Below are 17,395 nucleotides of genomic sequence, written 5' to 3'. Positions count from 1 at the left end.
GTATTTCAATAGTCGATATATATGGTAAAATTAGACAGAATCACTATTTTTTTAATTAAACCACAAAATACCATGAACACAGAACATCTATGAACTATGGGTTAAAACTTAAAAGTTATCTCCGATTACTTTAAATGCTTCTAGATACTGTTGACTACAAACGATAACAGGAATCTGACTGACTCGTATATAACATATTTTTAATCCAAAAAATCTATCAAAATAATTTGATTTGTCTCTTAAATTCTTAGTTTGAAAAAGTACTGAATGACTTTAATGAAACGTTTCAAAATTTTGATATTTTTATAGCTGACGTAAACCATTATGACGGAATAATATTTAATACACATTTTAAATATTAATAAAATAATTTCGACCTAAGATCTTATTACATATAGGACATACACGACTACTTCGTGTTTAATTTGCATATATCAGTCCAAAACATTTGCAATCTCCAAAAAGTTGAGATCAGATGAAATTAAAATCATGTCCTAGTACCTCAGGATTTCCCGGACCCTTATGACACTTTTCCGTGTTTGTTTTAACTGTTTCTTCAATTTTGGTTTATGACGAAAAAAGTGAATAAACTGTGACACAAACTTAAAGATATGTTCAAACTGTGGATAGTTCTTGGAAATTTCTATACTGTAGATTATTTTTCCCAAACTGTAACCCTTTTTTAAAAAATTTAAACGCACGCAAGTTGTACAAAATCGTTCGAAACATTTTTATTGTTATTTTAAATGTTGTAACTGTAACATAAACATCAGCGGACACCATCTCAACAACGAATCAACCCTTCCTGCCCTGTCCCTGTGGTACCATCTCGATCACAACCATGCGCTTGTCATTTGTGTTGGTTGGCTGTGCTCCGTTGGCTTAGCCCAGAGTGGCCCGTAGCCGTGCGATCTGTGCATCGAGCGCGGCCAGATTGAACTCCTGATCACGCGGCGGATTGGCGCGGATCTCCTCGAGCGACTTCAGCACATGGTCCGGTACTGGCGGCTCGACCGGCAGATGCGCACCCTGCGGCTGGAACCCGTACGTGTCGGCATTGTACGCCACCCGGTACAGCACACCGTCCGGCCCGGTGTACGAGTACTCGCCCGCCGCATTAGCGCCATCGTAGCTAGTCTGCTGCGCCGCGATGCCGTTGCTCGTCTCGTACCGATAGTTGTACGCACCGCTCGGGTCGTGGTTCTGCTCCTGCGCCAGGATGACGGCCTGCGATTCGGCCGTACCGAGCGGCAGCGGTCCACCGAGCCGCTTCTGGGGAGCGGCCAGCACACTGCACACGGTGACCGCGGCCAGGATAAGCTGTTGGGCACGATAAGAGCACGAAGGAGGAAAGAATTAGAACACCGGGAAGGCTTAGAAGAAACGCACGAACACACACTAACCACTTTGCTAAACATGTTTGCGAAATACGTAGACAAGAATAGAACACACTCGCGACTAAACCAAACTATGCGAACGAACGAGCTGACAGTGACTGGTGCCGGTTAGTGCACTTGTCGGCATCTTTTATACACTCTATTGCAATACCCACCGACAGACAAGCTTGCTGGCAGTTGCTGCAAGTTACCAAATTATACGCCTCCCTCTATCCCTTCTCCCCCCTTTTCAGGTGGCCGGTTCCGTGTGAAGCGGGCTGCAGTTAGATTGCCACCCGCGAGAGAAGTATGATTCGCGCCTTCACAACCTTTTGGCCCAGTGAGCTCGCGATGAAGGGGCGCGCGCGCGATGATGATGAATTTTAGTCATCATGCGATCATCCACCCGAACGCCAGCCAACTATCTCCGCGCCGTTCGTTCGTGGGTATTGGTGGGACGCCGGCAGAGAAACCCCGGGCTTCTTGTTGCACCGTAGTCACCGTAGCAAATTAGTCGATTAAATGTCACTCGCGTAAACACGCAATTTGCTCATGAGCCAAGTTGAACGCGTCTGGTGGGAGCTTCCCTTGGGTCTCCACGATTCCAACGCTTCTCAAATAACAAAAAAAAACCTGCGGTCCAAATGTTGACCTCTCCTTCTCCAGTGCGAGCAGCGCGTCGAGACCATTGTTTGAACTCTGGACACAGCCCCACAGCCACCAAGTGGCCCATTTTGTCTGAGCCTGTTATGTCTGTCCGGTGAGAGACGACGCAGACACACAAAACGTCATCAGCAGCCATCTGATCATCAGGGGGATCTTTCGCACATCATTACTTTCGCAACCTTCAGATATTAATCTAAACCAATCTTGTGTACCTTCCCAAAAACGAACGCAAGGCTTTGTGGTGTATCTGTTGTGCCGCTTGGCATTCCATCATTTCGCGACGCCAAATCGGATTTCATTCAGTGCGCTTTTACGAACATCGCCAAAATCGGTACCCGACAGATGTCGATCTTTTGAGTCTTTTGGATCTTTTGGTTGTTGGACAGATTTTTCCACAGATTTGATAGACTTTTGACAGATCGCACAAGCTGATGCTGATGGTCCGAGAAGTATGACGAAAGCAGGGCTTTGTTGGGTCGGGCGACCTGACTCGAATCTCTGTTTCTCTCGGCTCCGAGGTAGGAAAGGTCATGGTTTGCTGGATCCCAAATTCATTTTTGGAGAACGGTTTACATTGCAAAATAAGGCACCCGGCACTCGTCAGTCAGTTTTGACAGTCAGACAATATGTTTTTTTTTCAACAGCGACACGCAATCCGTGTGATTGTCGCTCTTAGTTTCTTGGGAAATGCCAAAGTTCAGAATTAGATGTTCTGCCGGCACTCTCGGCTTGATCTTGCCGTGTTACATATGCGACAAAAACTTAACACGAGATTAAACTAATGATCTGAGAAATTGCGACAAGTGTGCACCGCCTCCTCAGCCACCATCGTCCCTCCATTTCAAACCCTCCCGAAAATAAAACCAATTCACCAACGAAATTCGAATTGAACTTTGAGAATTCAAATAAAGACGCCGGCATGCTGGCAAAAGGTCGCCCTCCACTGTGTGTGTGTGACGTCGTTTCGGCTTCTCAGTTCGCGTGCGCGCCGGCAGAGCAAATGTCAAAATCATGTGAGCTTCTGGGGAGGTCGTGGATATAGATGTAAGCCGAGTCTTCCGCCAGCCAGCCAGAGCTAACCTAATGCCGCCGCGACAGCTAATCGTTACAAATTGGTTTCGTCTCAATTGCACGCTCGCAACACTTCTGGTTCGGAGTTCTTGCTTGCGGGTATCTTGTAGCGGGAGAAGATCGAAAGAGCAACAGAAACGAAAAAAAATACACACAACCAGAGCTCATCTTGTGCACCAAACCCCTCACAGTTGGGGCTCTTTTTTCTTACTACAATCCCGTTCTTTCGTCGTCGTTTGAAGTTGGTGCGCAGGGCACCGATGCGCTGCCAGTTAGAATCCGGTTGTAACAGGGAAGCTGTGAAACTGGCCACCCGGGCGTAAGGCCATGTGCCGTGCCCAGCAGTGCCCCGAAGCATTTATTGAACTATCGAGTGCGCCTCCCTATGCGCCCACGATGCGCTCATGACCCGTACCCCTTTTTTCCTCCGCACACTGCAGGCAGTCATGATCGTCATCTTCGGTCCGGTGGCGGCGACTGTTTGCGGTGTTGCGGCTTATTTCACTTTCAATTAAGGTACACTATTAGCCGGTGACCGTTCGCTCGTTCGAACCGCGTCTTCTTTCAGTCTCGTCGGCTGCGTCTCGGTCGCTGGCGGAATGTTGCAAATCAATATCATCTCAATCCACATTCACGACGTCGGCGAAACAAGTTGATTTTGTATTTGTACCCTCTTCCCATCCCAGCCCCTGTTTACGTCTTTGTGGCGTTGGCTGGCCGGGAATAGCTGGCCGAAGGCGGACGGGCGCACAAATTCTCTCACGGATCTCACCCCTGTTTCGGTTCTCAATCAACACAGCTTTTTGGTGGGGCCAGGGCCAACTGCTTCTTCTACGTCGGCGGCGGGCGGCGACTCGCAAAATTAATGGCAAATGGGCCGAAGGTGCAAATTTGTGTGCGAAGGCACACAACGAAACCAAATCGAGAAAGCCCCTCCTTTGCGGATCGATGATGAGATCCACCCAGAAGAGGAGGGGGGAACGGGGCCGTGTTGGCACTAAAGTTGGGTGTGGGCACAGATGATTGGGACCAAATGGAACGGGTAAAAGGTAAGCGTTGCGCGATTATGTAATTTGTTTTGCACTTTGTTTCACCAAAAGCAGTACTACCGCAGGCAGTTTGAACTGGAATCGATCCCTTCGGACGGCACACGCATCTACAACAAGTTCTCGTAAGCCCAAGCTTTTCTATGCGATAACGTATCACTTTAATGGGAATCGGATGATCCCTCATCAGCAGCTCCGTTTTGGGGTGTGCGAAGGAGCTTAGTTACGTTCATCTGTCAAACCACCCGGAGACCCAGTTTGTGCCCCTTAAAGGCCACGTGACATGCCTCTGTTTTTTTGTGTTGCTGTTGGCTGTGGAAAACAATTCACTTACGCATCCCGAACACGTTTCGGTAATTTTTGTGTGCTGATATTATTTATTACCCCAAGCGGTGTGTTGCTGGGCCTTCGTTTTTGTTCTTTCAAGAAAAGCCCACCGAAAGAAGGGTAGACGAAACGACTCCGCTTTTCCACCGCTCCTGTTGCTACTGGCAATTCTTCAATATATTCCACATTTGTACCGAAGACGTGAAAACCCCATTTCGTGCGTTTTTTGGCGGGGGACAAGAGGAGAAACGATTGGAATTCTGGAAAAGAGCCGGGTGACGAAAGCAGAAACAATCCTACACGATCCGGGTTTTTTTTCATGGGGACTTGCTTCTAGTGTTGGTCTCTTGCTCGAAGGCGCGACAATACCGTCCCGGCTAGATTATGCGTATCCGTTTCCACTTCGTTCCGGCTCGTTCCATCCGGTTGCTTTCGGTTGCTTCTATTCTAGCTGCTCGCGTGTACGCTCTCTAGGGTCATGCATCGAGAAAAGGAAGCGTGATCCCAAGTTTGCAAGAAGGATGCAGGGGTAGGATGACGATTTGGTCCAATCAAACCGAATTTGGTGATCGAAAATTCGATATTCGCTGCGTGCTTTGTGCGTTAATGTTTTGTAGCTGTATTCGAAACACTGTCTCAGTGCCAACAATTAGGGGTTGGCTTAGTCCGGGGATGGATGGTGTTAAAGAGCCTTCTTTTGTTTTACACTTCGATGATTCGGTGTTTTCCATCGTGATCAATCTTTTCCAACGGTCGCACCATCATTCGCGTTGCCTGCAGCGACTCGAACGAACCGCGGAACGTGTGCCATATGATACCACCACGGTAGGAATGCTTTCCGATTAGATAGCGCCCATTCAGATGCCTAAAACGAACGAACGAAGAACCGGCAGGATAGATTATTTCAGATCCTTCCGACCAAACCTTCGCGCCTATCTACTTACGCATCGTAACACTGCAGAAACCACCACGCACCGTGATAGTACGACGGACAATCGTTCGCCGTGTGGTCGTACGTGCTAAAGTTCATGCCCTTGTGAAGCACCAGCGAATCGCCGGCCGTCCCCGTACCCCGGCCCAGATGCTTGAGCGCATAGTTTTCACTCTCATCGCCGATGAGGAAATCGTTGTAATGCTCGAACGCCGTCACACCCTGGAAGTCTTCCAGCTCGACCAGCAGCTCGTAGTGCGGGCCCGAGCTCAGCAGCCGGTGCAGCTTCTCGAGCCCGAGCCAAAACTCGCCGCCCAGATCGCCGAACCCGTCGCGATACTCCGTCCAGTTGCGGTAGAAATCGACCGTACCATCGTACCGCTGCTGGAAGACGAGCCATCCGTCACCGTACAGCCGGTTGTTGGCGCTGACCGACCGCACGAAGAATGACCCATTCTCGCGCCCGTCCGGGTTGTGCTCGTACTCCTCGGAGCCGTGGGCAGCGGCTCGCAGCTGGTGCTCCAGTCGGGCCACCTTTAACTCCCGCGAGCTGGACACGTTTGCAAACTGGTCGACCACTTGCTGCTGTCCGTGAAGGATGTCTTTAATGTCGTTGCGCAAGTCCTCACATTCCATCCCGTCCTTAGGTTTAGGAAGTAGTGCACTTATCCAGGTGGAGATGTCGTGCTTCAATTCCCGTTCGCAGAAAGCGCTCGTTTCGAGCAGTACACGTTCCAGCATGATTTCGAACTTGCTCGCAAGGTACTCGAGACTTTGGTCAATGTGCAGCTTCAGGTCAATCATCTGCAGCTCCATCTGGGCAGCGTTGATGGTTGACTCCGCAGCCGAGGCGACGGTATGCAACGGCATGCCAACGTTCATGTCCGTATTCATCCAGCCTTCGATCGCTACGCCCAGCTGCAGCACACAAACACAAATCACAAACCCGCGTGACGATGCCATTATTGAGACTAGGTGTAACAGGGCGATAAAAGGTGCATTATATACGAATATTGGGGCGCCGCCCCAACCGCTAGCACCCTTTTTTCGCAATTTTAATTAAAGCGCGATAACTGATTCGGAGCTATTTGAAGTGAAAAACAAAACAGCAACACGATTGTGCAATAGCAAGAAGGTGGAATTGGTGTATAATGCTAGGTTGTTTTGCATCACGTCGGCTCATTAAAGAGTTCGATCAAAGAGAACTGATCTAAGTTTTATTAAATGACTTCTGTCGTTAATCCAGTGCTTGTGAGTGCGGCTTGGTCCATACCAATTTTGCAACTCAGAACAGGAATGTTGTTTCACTGAGCTTTGACGGACACACGACATAAATAACTTGATACTGACTCATCTCAAATCGCCTTTCTGTTTCTTAGAACTTCTTCCACTCAGCTTGTAAACCAGTACCATCAAATTAACTCCCTTATCACCGGCCATCATCCGGGTGACAGTTTGCGAAAATTAATGACCTAAAAACGACCCCAAATCGAACAGTCATTCGGCCACAATTAAAACACTGTCCGCACACAGTCCCAGAGGAGTGACTTTCTTTCCCGAAAACGAAAATGCTGATACTCTTTTGGAAGAGCCATCAAAACTTTGGCCCAATCACACACAGCCACAAGCTTGCAAGCTGTATTGATTGGTTTTGGTAGCAAATTGTCACGACCGTGAAAATAGAAGCTGTCGCAAACTGGCAGCTGGTTTTTTCCACCTACTTACAATTTGAATTTCATCGCCGGTGTACACCATTTTTCATCATTTTCCGTCACGTTTTTCCTTGAACGAGCAATCTATTTCGGCAAGTAGAAGGGTCGTGGTTTTCCGTTTTTCGTCGTGGAAGCTCATCCAGTGGAATGGCAATCTTCAATCATTCGCTTTATGAGTTATGGAAGTTTCATAGCGTGCAGCCTTTTTTCGTGCCTCCTTTTCCCTCTTTATTGGCGTTTTTCGGAGACGGTTCGGATGCTAAACAAGGTATTGATTTATTTAGCTTTTGAAGCTGAAAAATTGGTTTAATAAATCGGAGGAAGAATCAATTTCTACTGCCTACCGCACACGATGGTGACCTTTGTCGAATAATGCTTCGCCGGATAGAGTTTGTACTAGTGCTATTGGATTTGATTTCATTGTAAGCGTTATTTCCTCGTTATTGACCGTTTTCTTACCACTGATTTATTGTTCATTTTATTAAAATACTGCAACTTTCAATTAAATCGAACAAAAAGCTTGCAACAATCTTAAATATTAAGCTAGCTTCATTGCAACAACGTATCAATAGCGCCTTTAACATTCCATCATAGTCATTTATTTGTTTCCAATCATTGCTTCTCATACGGCCACATATTGTACGGGCCACAGACGCGTCTGAGTACCTCTCGTACCTCAGAGAATTCCACGTGAGTAGCGGAAGCATATCGGAAAAACGGTAAACCAGACCATCCACGAGAGTTCAACGATGAAAAGTGGTCCCCAGGATCGATGAGCCATTGGAACGTTGAACTCCATCGCTGCAGCTCCTTCGAACTCACAGGCGCAGTGCACACTGTTGGGCTGCTGCATGGCACAGGGTGGCCAAAACAATCCGATATAATGTATAATTTTCAACAACAAAAAAAATCTATTTCTATCTTAACATACTTTTTCAAACACATCCTTTATCCATTTTATGCACTCCCAAACACATATGCCGCTGCGATTGATGGAAGAGTTTGGTACGGGTTTTATCACTTTCAGTCAACTGTTGTTTGCTGATTATGATTTGATACGGTCCTTTCTTTCGTTTTGAATAACCAGCCGGAAAAGCCCTTTCTATTTTCTTTCACTACGTGTACCGAGTGTGTGTGTGTGTGTAGAGAAATCTGCATTATGAAAAATAATAATGGCTGCCGCTCTTGTCTCCTTTTCTCCTCCCTCCTCGGTAGGTAGGTCCACACTTGTGCGCTATTCATTTCCTCATTTTGATGTATCGTATGTGTTTGAAGTGGCAGCCAACTGGTGGCTGGCACGTCCCGGTTTTGTTCCTGGCATTTGCGATAGCTCCCGAGCGAACGCTAGACTGTGCGGGTAGTAGCATCGACGAAGAATGCTTCAAACGTCTGCTCCTTCCTGCTACCAAACATCGGGCACTGCTGCGGATAACTTTCCCTCTCGCTCGTGTCGTTTTTTTTTCACTCTATTCTATTCCTTTGGGACATACTGATGAAGTTTCTCTTCTCGATTGCTTTTTTCTTGTGTTGTTATACCTCCAGTTCCATCAACATTACCTCCGGCATGGCAGGGCTCCGTATGTGTGTGTGTTTCAGCACGAGCACGATAGGGCACGATCACAGCCGCGCACAGTGAAAACGAATCCATATCCACCAACCATTCCTTCAGCGCTCACCGTTCCGCTAGCTTCCGTAGCTGTGACGTTTTTCAATGCTCATTTTCCATTTCTCGGCTTCGGTGCTGCTTGCAGGTTGCAGAAAAACGTTCCCGAGCTTTTCTCGCACCGTCTGCCGGTTGTGGCGTGAAAGGGTTCCAGTCCCTCTCCACCGCTGGAAGGGCTGGGAAGCAATAGTAGCATTATTATGAATTATTGTATGCTCTATCATAATAGAAAATCATTTCATATGCAGTTTGCGTTCATGAGGGGGTCCGTTTTTTCTGTTTTTCCTCTCGCCAGGGTCTCCTTTTCTTCATCCGAAACGGTTCGTTGGGTTGAGGAAACATATACAGCCATGCCGGCGTGTGTTTGAGGACTTTTCTACTATTTCAACATAAACCCGTACCGAACCGGGTTGCATTAGAAGATGAAACAAAATGGCACAAGAAAATGAAGCAGTTTGATGGATTTCAGCCGAAGACACACCCGGCCCCTAGTTGAAGAAGTTCCGGTTTGACCGACAGGCTCAATACATCTTCCGAATTGGGTGCTTTTTTATGCCTGTCTGATCAAATATTTAATATTTCCCACGTCCGACACTGTATCGGAAAGCTGAGCGCAGATGTTATCTTATCTCACATTGGTAACGAATTTAATATTATAAGCTGATAGCGGAACGTTTGAGCTAAATCGACGCTATTGCCACCCATTCCGATCGTTCTTATCATATTGAAAAGCTTGCAATAGAATAAAAAAGCTTCCCTTAAAAGGCACAATCATCGTGCATGGCGGGTTTTGTTTTCTCGCCCTAAAAACCCCCCTACCACCTCCCTCACAGTGTACTTGCCTTCCCGTCATGCGTATGGTACATTTTGGATGTGTTTAGTATAGGAGCCTTTGATTTATGCTTCGTTCGGTTTTTGGTTTTCGATCGGAGCGACATTTTCTTTGCCCGCACGAGGGGTACAGCGGCGGAACAGGCTTGCAGGCTCGCAGGCTGGGCATAAATAGACGAATACTCTTCTTGAAAGGAAAACATATCCCTTTTTTGACGAAACAAAACATCGGCGAGAGCGCTCTGGCTGGGGGGAGTTGGAGTTTTTGCGTTTCGTTCCCTGCTCTCAGCCTTCTCCATGGTTGGAAAGCACACAAAATAAGGGGCTAGGGCATGTAGGTGGGCAATCATTATCATAACGGCATCATAAACCGTTCGGGTATTGTGTTCTCGGAAAGTGAGCACTGGAGCCTGCTTGATCCGGTCGACCCGGCCCCGACAGTGCCGTAGTTCAAATATTTCAACATTTTAGGCGCTTTGGATGTTGGTTCGCCCAAAAATAGACGCACACGCTTATGGCAATAGGAAAATATTAAACAAGCTGCCTGTGTGTGTGTGTGTGTGTGTGTGTGTGTGTGTGTGTGTGTGTGTGTGTGTGTGAGAGAGAGTGTATGTGCAGAACGGTACAAAGGTATCGCTTTTCTGTATCGTGCAAAGTCGGTATCGATGAAAGTGGTGGTGATGTTACGGCTTTGTTTTGTTTCTTTCGAGAAGAATGATGTACTTAGTATTAATAACGCATAACGAGCAGAAGGGAGCAGAAGAGCACAAAAGCGTTAGTACATCGAGAGCGATTTGGCACTACGGTACGTGTGCTAAACCGGTTATTTTACGTTGAGCGGGATGGGAGGGTTTTCTTCAAAATCTTGCAAACGATCAATGTTATGATTTTTTTGGATTTTGCACGCATTAAGACAAGTGCTCTCGATTAGAGGAGGAAAGTAGATTATTTAGGACAGTTTTTTTATAGCTTTAATTGAGCGTTAAAACTTGATCTACTGGATTAATAGAATAAAACAAGACGATAGAAAGATTCAAAGAATCAACACAGATTTTTGAAAATAATTCAAGAACTCTTTTACTTTTTCTATTTTTTTTCAATTCTTGTAAGAAATAAACGATTCTAAAAAAGTTGTTTTCGTATGACTTTTGACATACGTATATTTATTGAAGTTGTATCGAAGACTCCATACAAAATCATTCGTTTCAAGAACTTTATATTTCAGTCATTCAAATGTTAACACAAATATTTTTGTAATTTTTCAAGCAAGGTTAACTATGGTTTAAGACGATGTTATGTATTTCTACTCTTTTAAATCCAAACAAAAAAGATTATTATAAAATGCTTGTTTCTTTTACAAAATGTGTTGAATTGCAATAAAGTGGAAGGCTACTGTAAAATATGTAGCTGTGGAAAATACAACCTCGGTTGAACAGACACTGTTGAACAATTTCAGTTTTCTCATTCAATGATCTTAATATTCCAATGATTATCAGCACCTTAAAAGTTCCATAATTGAGGACATTCACAGTTTTATTTTTAATTTCAATTAAGGAGATCCTGTTAAAAACTGCCCAGAACCAAGCTCTTATCATAACCTTATTTGAAACGACTTATTTAAATAAAATCCATCGTCAAGAAGCTTATGTACGAACCTTTGGTACACTTACCCGAGCACTTGATACTGTGCTATGACATCACTGACCTAGTCCGACTTGATTTGATAAAAAAAGCTTACTTTAGACGTAGCATAACCTTATTATTTTCGAGCACATTTAATAAGTTGGTTCATGCTATTTCATCGGTTAATGCAGTCCAACCAGGGTTCTTATCGTTTTGAAAATCCTTGCCCAAAGAAATACCAATTTTAAATAAATTACCATTTTATCAGACAGACAAATCAAGTCATCACACACCTCTCGGATGTTCCTCTCAAGCCATGTCACCATAAAGCGTCATGCCTTTTCGATAAATATTATAACCCACTCGCACACTGACATAATCCGACCGAGTATCGATAAAAGCATATCGCAACAATGCCTACAGGGCCTGAGCTCTTTTATATAGAATTTTACCATACCATTCGTGCAAGCGTAGTACTATCGGCATGTTTTGGGTGCTCAATTCACACCAACCACTTGCCAACGTGTGGCGTGCAGGGTAGCGACCGTTTAGGCCATTAGTTCTTTTGTCGGTCACGAGCGATAAACGCGCGGCAACCGCGCAAAACCTCTTAGCCTGGCCCGGAAAATAGAATTCATCCATTTGCGCATCCCCGCGGACAGCGCGAACGACACAGATGCAGGCGCAAAAGTACAGCCTGCCAGATCGTGCCCAGTTTAGGCGGAAGCTTGCACGCTCCCAAAAGGGAGCAAAAGAAGAAAAAAAGAAAAAAAAAACACACACACCTCCCCCAGGGCGGGCAAGATTGGTAAACGCGGTGCAAACGATCGTTCGAATGTAATTCATTTGTTAACATAAATTAGAGCGAAAATATTCCGACAGGAATAAATTATCCTTTTGGGGCAAACGGTGCCGGCAACGCGAGTTTTGCCAATTCTTCCGCCCGCCATTCTTCTTTCCCCCTTTGCCCTATGCCACTCGGGTGGGAGAAAAAAAAGGACTCCATACTTTATGTGTAGGGTATGGGTAGAAAATCGGATTTCGGGGAAAACAGGACCCCCGTTTAGTGCATGGACATAACAGACAGAGCGAGAGAGATAGTAGAAAACGGGAGAAAATTCTGTTTGAAACAGAATTCTAGGACACGATTCACAGATTCACAACCCACTCCCCCTCTCTCTCTCTCTCTGCCAAACCAACGATGTTCTACAGTGCTTGGTGCACTGTAGAAAGCTAGTACCGCAGAGTAATGCTTTCTGTCTGGGCGACAAAATCCGTTGTCACCGTGTTTTTCAGTCCCGACCCGACCCCAAAACCTGTCCGCTGCATGCAAAAACTATTATCATACATATGCCACTTTGTGTGCGGTTGTGGGTGGTTGGTGGACGAGAGTGCCCTCACGCCCCTTGTTTGTGTTATGCCGTGCATCTGTGTGGCTTAAACAGAAGAAGTAGCCGCTGGGGTACGGCGTACGGGAGGTGGAAATGTATCCTCGTACAAATTTGTTCGCACCCTGGATAAAGTGGTGCATAAAAAAACACACACACACACAGGGAAAGGTCAACGAATGAAAAGCATTTTTATCACCCTCAACCCCGGGCGGGAGCTTGCATCCCGGGCGCCCACCCCGTTTCGGACTTGGGAGTTGCATCATTTTAATTGTTCTCACCACCCTTCACTACCATTTTGGCCACTGTTTCTGTCATATCGCTCAAACTTTCGCCCCGAATGGGGTGTGCAAACCTGTGTTCGTGTGTTTGTGTGTGTGTGTTTGTGTGAGTATTTCATTGTACGCGTTTGTTCCGTACGTGCTGGCGGGTGAGATGCGAACACATTTTTAGCAACACCAACATACCACCGATTCGCTGCTGCTGCTGCGCTCCGTTTGTTTGCTTGCCAAATATCTGTTTTATTTGTTCTGCCGCGTGATCAACGGTACATAAGCGAGCCTTTCACTCGTGCTTTAAAACGCGCAAAGTGCTAGTGTGTGTGTGTTTGTGTATTTTTTTGTATTTTAATTTGATTTCGGCAGATTGTGATGGCGCTGCGCGCCTTCCGCCAAGCATTGGAGGTGGATTTTTTGTTTTAAATCTATGCGATACGAAGTGGGAACCAAATTAGCAGCCTCGTTGAAATCAACTTCCTTTTTTTTGTTTTTTTTTTTTTTTTGTCAAATGCGTATTACGGAAGCTTTCCGCTAGTACAACGTTTCATCTCTAAACCTAAGCAGAATGAAGCACAGCGTTTCTATCTGCTTTGGTCAACCATACTATCAAGCTAACAAAATAGGTTGTTAAACTATGAACTCTCTCTCTTTCTTCCTATCTCTCTCCTACTTTTTCTCTATCTCTCTCTCTCTCTCTCTCTCTCTTTCTCTCTCTCTCTCTCTCTCTCTCCCGCGGGGCACATTTACAAACTATCCTTGTTATGCGGGGAGGGAGCGGGCGATTAATGCACCCGGTGCTTCCAGGGCATACACTAAAGTTTGCTGTCCCGGATAGCCTTAGCGCCGGACAGCCGGAAGCAGTTACGAACAGAACAGAAACCACATTGTGCAAACTACATTACAGGAGTTACTGTTTGTTGGTTCTGTTTTTTTTTTGCACTCTTCATCCTGCACATGGTTTTTGTTAGGAAATGTATAAGCAAAAGCGTGTGCGGATGAACCTGCCACTAACTTACATCAATTTAATTTCGACAGCCACTTTTCGCCTGGCAGAGCATCTAATCGGAACGTGCAGCTAACAAACAAACTATTTCCTCTGTCGGGTGGGTTGTGTGTAGTTCATGCAAGGTTTTGGAGTGCAAGTGCATATAGTTTGATGGCCCGTTTTAGAGAGCATTAATTGCTCTGAAAAGTTGTCTGGAACAGCGTAGAAATTTTAATGAGATTAAACATGAAACTAGGAAAATCCCCCTTATTCACGACAGCCTTTTTTTTGGTGTAAATTTTCCAGTTTATTCTGACCCATTGGGCCGAATGTTACGAGACCTGAGACCATTGCTATTTTCAATCTAAAACAAATGACATTTAAAATCACCTGATATATAGTTATGTGGCATTGGACACCAGCACGTGGCACGACACAATGCTTTACCATATTGCAGCGCGACACATTCCATCTCTTCTAGTTCCCACGGGCGCGCATCATCGGACACCAGCCGGGCCGACAACGCAGACAGCACGGTCGCGCGACATCGGACACCAGCCGGACGCAGACAGCTCCCTCAAACATACACCGCCAACCGAGGTAGAATTAATGTGAGAGTTTAGTTTTAGTTTAGAACTCATCGGAGTAACATTTAATCTTTTTGAATAAAAAGCCGCATAATAAATGTACACCGCATAATTATATACTTAGATTAACAATCTTTTTGCAATGAATCATTACTAAATGTTTTACAAGGAATATTCATTCTTATGTTTGAATTATAATACTTTTCACTCCAAGTCTGCAAATCTCTTCTGTAAGAAAAGCAATTACTTCTTATTATAAAATGACCGCTTCTTCTTTCACCAGTTGCTAATTTCGCATTCCACTTCTGGTTCATTCCATTCCAAGAATCTTAACCATCCATTAAAACGCAAAGCATAACTAATAGCATCGTGTTTTCCATTCTTCTTCAATTCCAGGTAATTTTCCTATCGAACCCGGCTACTACTTCACCAGGACCGGTCGGAAGCACTCGATCGCCTCCCGACTTTTTACCCCGGAGTACGTAGATGACGTCCAGCAGCATCTTTTTGTGCTGCTCTTTTCTCAGCAGCGTTGGTGGGCAGCTCACATAATGGTGGAAAATTATTCCAACGCTTCAGGCGAAGGTGCAAAAGCAACTTCGCACAGTATCAACAACAGTGGCAGTAGTAGCGCACACGTAATGCAAAACAAAGCTGCCAACATTCAGAGAAATGAATGTTATTTTTTTGTTCAACTCATATTTCCCCCAAAACCAAAAGCAAAAAGTATGCAACATTGACCATGTCCCTGCTTCGCTGAAGCGCTTTGATCTCTGCACCTGAATGGTATTTGCTTTTTTGTTACAGCGTTAGGGATGCTTTGCTGTTGCTGCAACTCTGACTGGGAAGAAAGAATGTTTGTTGTTGTGTTATTTCAGGAAAGAAAGCATGACACATGTCCGCAGGGGTCAGTGAAGCTGCCGGAGCTTCCCCAAAAGCTGTTGCTTGTGTTCACTCACCCATTGGTTTGTAATTATTCGATTGACATGCTTTATCAACGGTGACATCTTTACCCCGAAGCGCCACACTGTAAAGAGGTTCAGCAAAATTAGGTCAACGAAAGCTTCATTGTCCCACTGTTGATGCCCTTTTGAACTTGGTGCCCCGGGAACTTGGAGAACTTTGCCTTCTTTCGCAAAATGTGAGAGGCCAAATTGCTGGAAGGGCCAAACTTGTCGTTTGACTGGCTTTGTTCGGTGTTCCATCGACAGTCTCATTAGTTACTTTAAAGGCTTTATTGTCGATCCGTCTAAAAATGGATGTCAAGGTATTTTTGGAATTGTTTTGTAGGTCAAAGATATCCTGAGGTTTTTTATTTTGTTTTGTTTTTGGACAATTAGTTACTGATAAATAATCGAAAAAAATGTTTAAAATTGCAATGTATTCTCTTGTGTTATTTCATCTTAAATACATAATCAGCTCGCTTGTCCAACATCCATTCCATTCCAACTTGTAGCTCCCATAAAAGCTCGCTCATCAGACCTCAATCCTCAATCATCCGGCCATAATCTATGCTACGCTTCCCTGTACAACAGACAAGCGGGGGACCAAATTATTCAAACATCCATCATCCATCTTCCACCTCCCATTGAATCCTCAATCGCCACACCATTTCAAATAAAACCACGCTCCCGCGCTACCACCACACCATGTCGCTGGTTGTGCTTAAGAATTATTTCCTTTTTCAATTGCCAAATCATAAAACCATCCGTGTGCGGTTCGTGGTGGAGTTACAAAATAATAATAAAAAAAGAGCGCACGCACACCACGCTTAGCTCATAAACGGATGAATGGTGGCGTGCGTGTCTGAGCATTCCCGACGCTGGTTAACGAGAATGTATGATCGGAACAGAAACCGAAATATGCTACACCTCTTTACGTGACGAATGGTTCGTGGTGGTGGTGTGGTTGACAAACTTAGGCGGTAGGAAATTGCGTTCGCGTGTGCCAAGGATTGTCATAATCCTTGGGAAGGTTTTTTCCCCGGTTTCGTTTCCACTTCTGCTCAGTGTTTTTGTGTGCCGTGGCTGTGACGGATAGAACTTCCCAAACCATTCCACCAAGATGTACCATTATTACTGTGGTAGTAGTAAGAGGCGCAAAAATGGGGCGCCATCGCAGCATCGCCACAGGGGTCAGGAAACCGGTTGGGGCGTGCGGTTGTGGAAATTATGCTTTCACTGACCCAGCGCGGTTAGCGCTGATGGTTGCTTTTACTGTCCCCACCCCAACACAACAGGATGCACTAAGCCACCCGAACGGGCACATAAAAACGTTCCCGGTGGATGCGTGTGTGTTCCATCTTGTTGACAACTGTGTGTCCCTCGCGCGCCTGTGGTGGCTTTTTTACAGCCTAACCTTCTCCGATACTGCCGTTCGACCACAGTAATGGTCATTATATTTTCCGCACCGAGTCTGAACTCGTTGGGAAGCGCCAAGACAGGAGGATTTTACCGTCCGACTTGGCTTGGAACAGACAAACAACTTAGTCTTTGAGTTCTTGTGCTTGAAAGTCGATTTATTCATGCTTATTCCTAACTTATATACTAATTTTCTGCTGATCGATCGCGATCAGCAGTTTTTATTTGGTCGATATTGTTTACATTAGATTTGCTTACAATTGTTTTCGTTCGGTCGGTCAGTTCCCAGGCCGTGATGACCTAATTATGCGGCGCTGTCATCAACATCCTGACCCCCGTAATTCCTCGTAGAGGGGTTACTATTTGGTGACGGTTTAAACGGCGGGGGGCGTAAAGTGTACATTTTAGCTCGTACTTGTTTGATAATAAATGCTATGGTTATTCCTAATATTAAAGTGGCGACGCAGGCTATTGTACTTGTAATTATGATCTATATTTGTTTCTTCTTTTTGCTCTGCGCTTAAATTCAGTATTTTGGCCAGCGGCTTGAA

General features: G+C 45.4%; 3 protein-coding genes across 5 annotated transcripts in view; 1 reads left to right on the top strand and 2 right to left on the bottom strand.

Annotated features, from left to right (window-relative positions):
* Positions 1 to 17,395, top strand: part of LOC120952266 (Krueppel-like factor luna) — a 273,069-nt gene that overhangs the window by 163,863 nt on the left and 91,811 nt on the right. The gene's annotated exons all lie outside the window — the stretch shown is intronic.
* Positions 707 to 1,539, bottom strand: LOC120952268 (endocuticle structural glycoprotein ABD-4-like). The gene is made up of 2 exons (XM_040371507.2): positions 1,404 to 1,539; positions 707 to 1,320 (listed from the first exon to the last, which is right to left on the bottom strand). Exons 1-2 carry the CDS (start codon positions 1,416 to 1,418, stop codon positions 883 to 885), a joined length of 453 nt encoding a protein of 150 aa, XP_040227441.1. The 5' UTR covers positions 1,419 to 1,539; the 3' UTR covers positions 707 to 882.
* On the bottom strand, positions 4,621 to 6,410 carry LOC120952267 (angiopoietin-related protein 2-like). Its single transcript, XM_040371506.2, has 2 exons — positions 5,431 to 6,410; positions 4,621 to 5,351 (listed from the first exon to the last, which is right to left on the bottom strand). Exons 1-2 carry the CDS (start codon positions 6,378 to 6,380, stop codon positions 5,189 to 5,191), a joined length of 1,113 nt encoding a protein of 370 aa, XP_040227440.2. The 5' UTR covers positions 6,381 to 6,410; the 3' UTR covers positions 4,621 to 5,188.

Source organism: Anopheles coluzzii, chromosome 2 (assembly GCF_943734685.1).
Source record: "Anopheles coluzzii chromosome 2, AcolN3, whole genome shotgun sequence".
NCBI classification, from domain to species: Eukaryota; Metazoa; Arthropoda; class Insecta; order Diptera; family Culicidae; genus Anopheles; species Anopheles coluzzii.
Note: the sequence above shows the minus strand (reverse complement) of the source record. Positions and strands in the feature narration are given on the sequence as shown.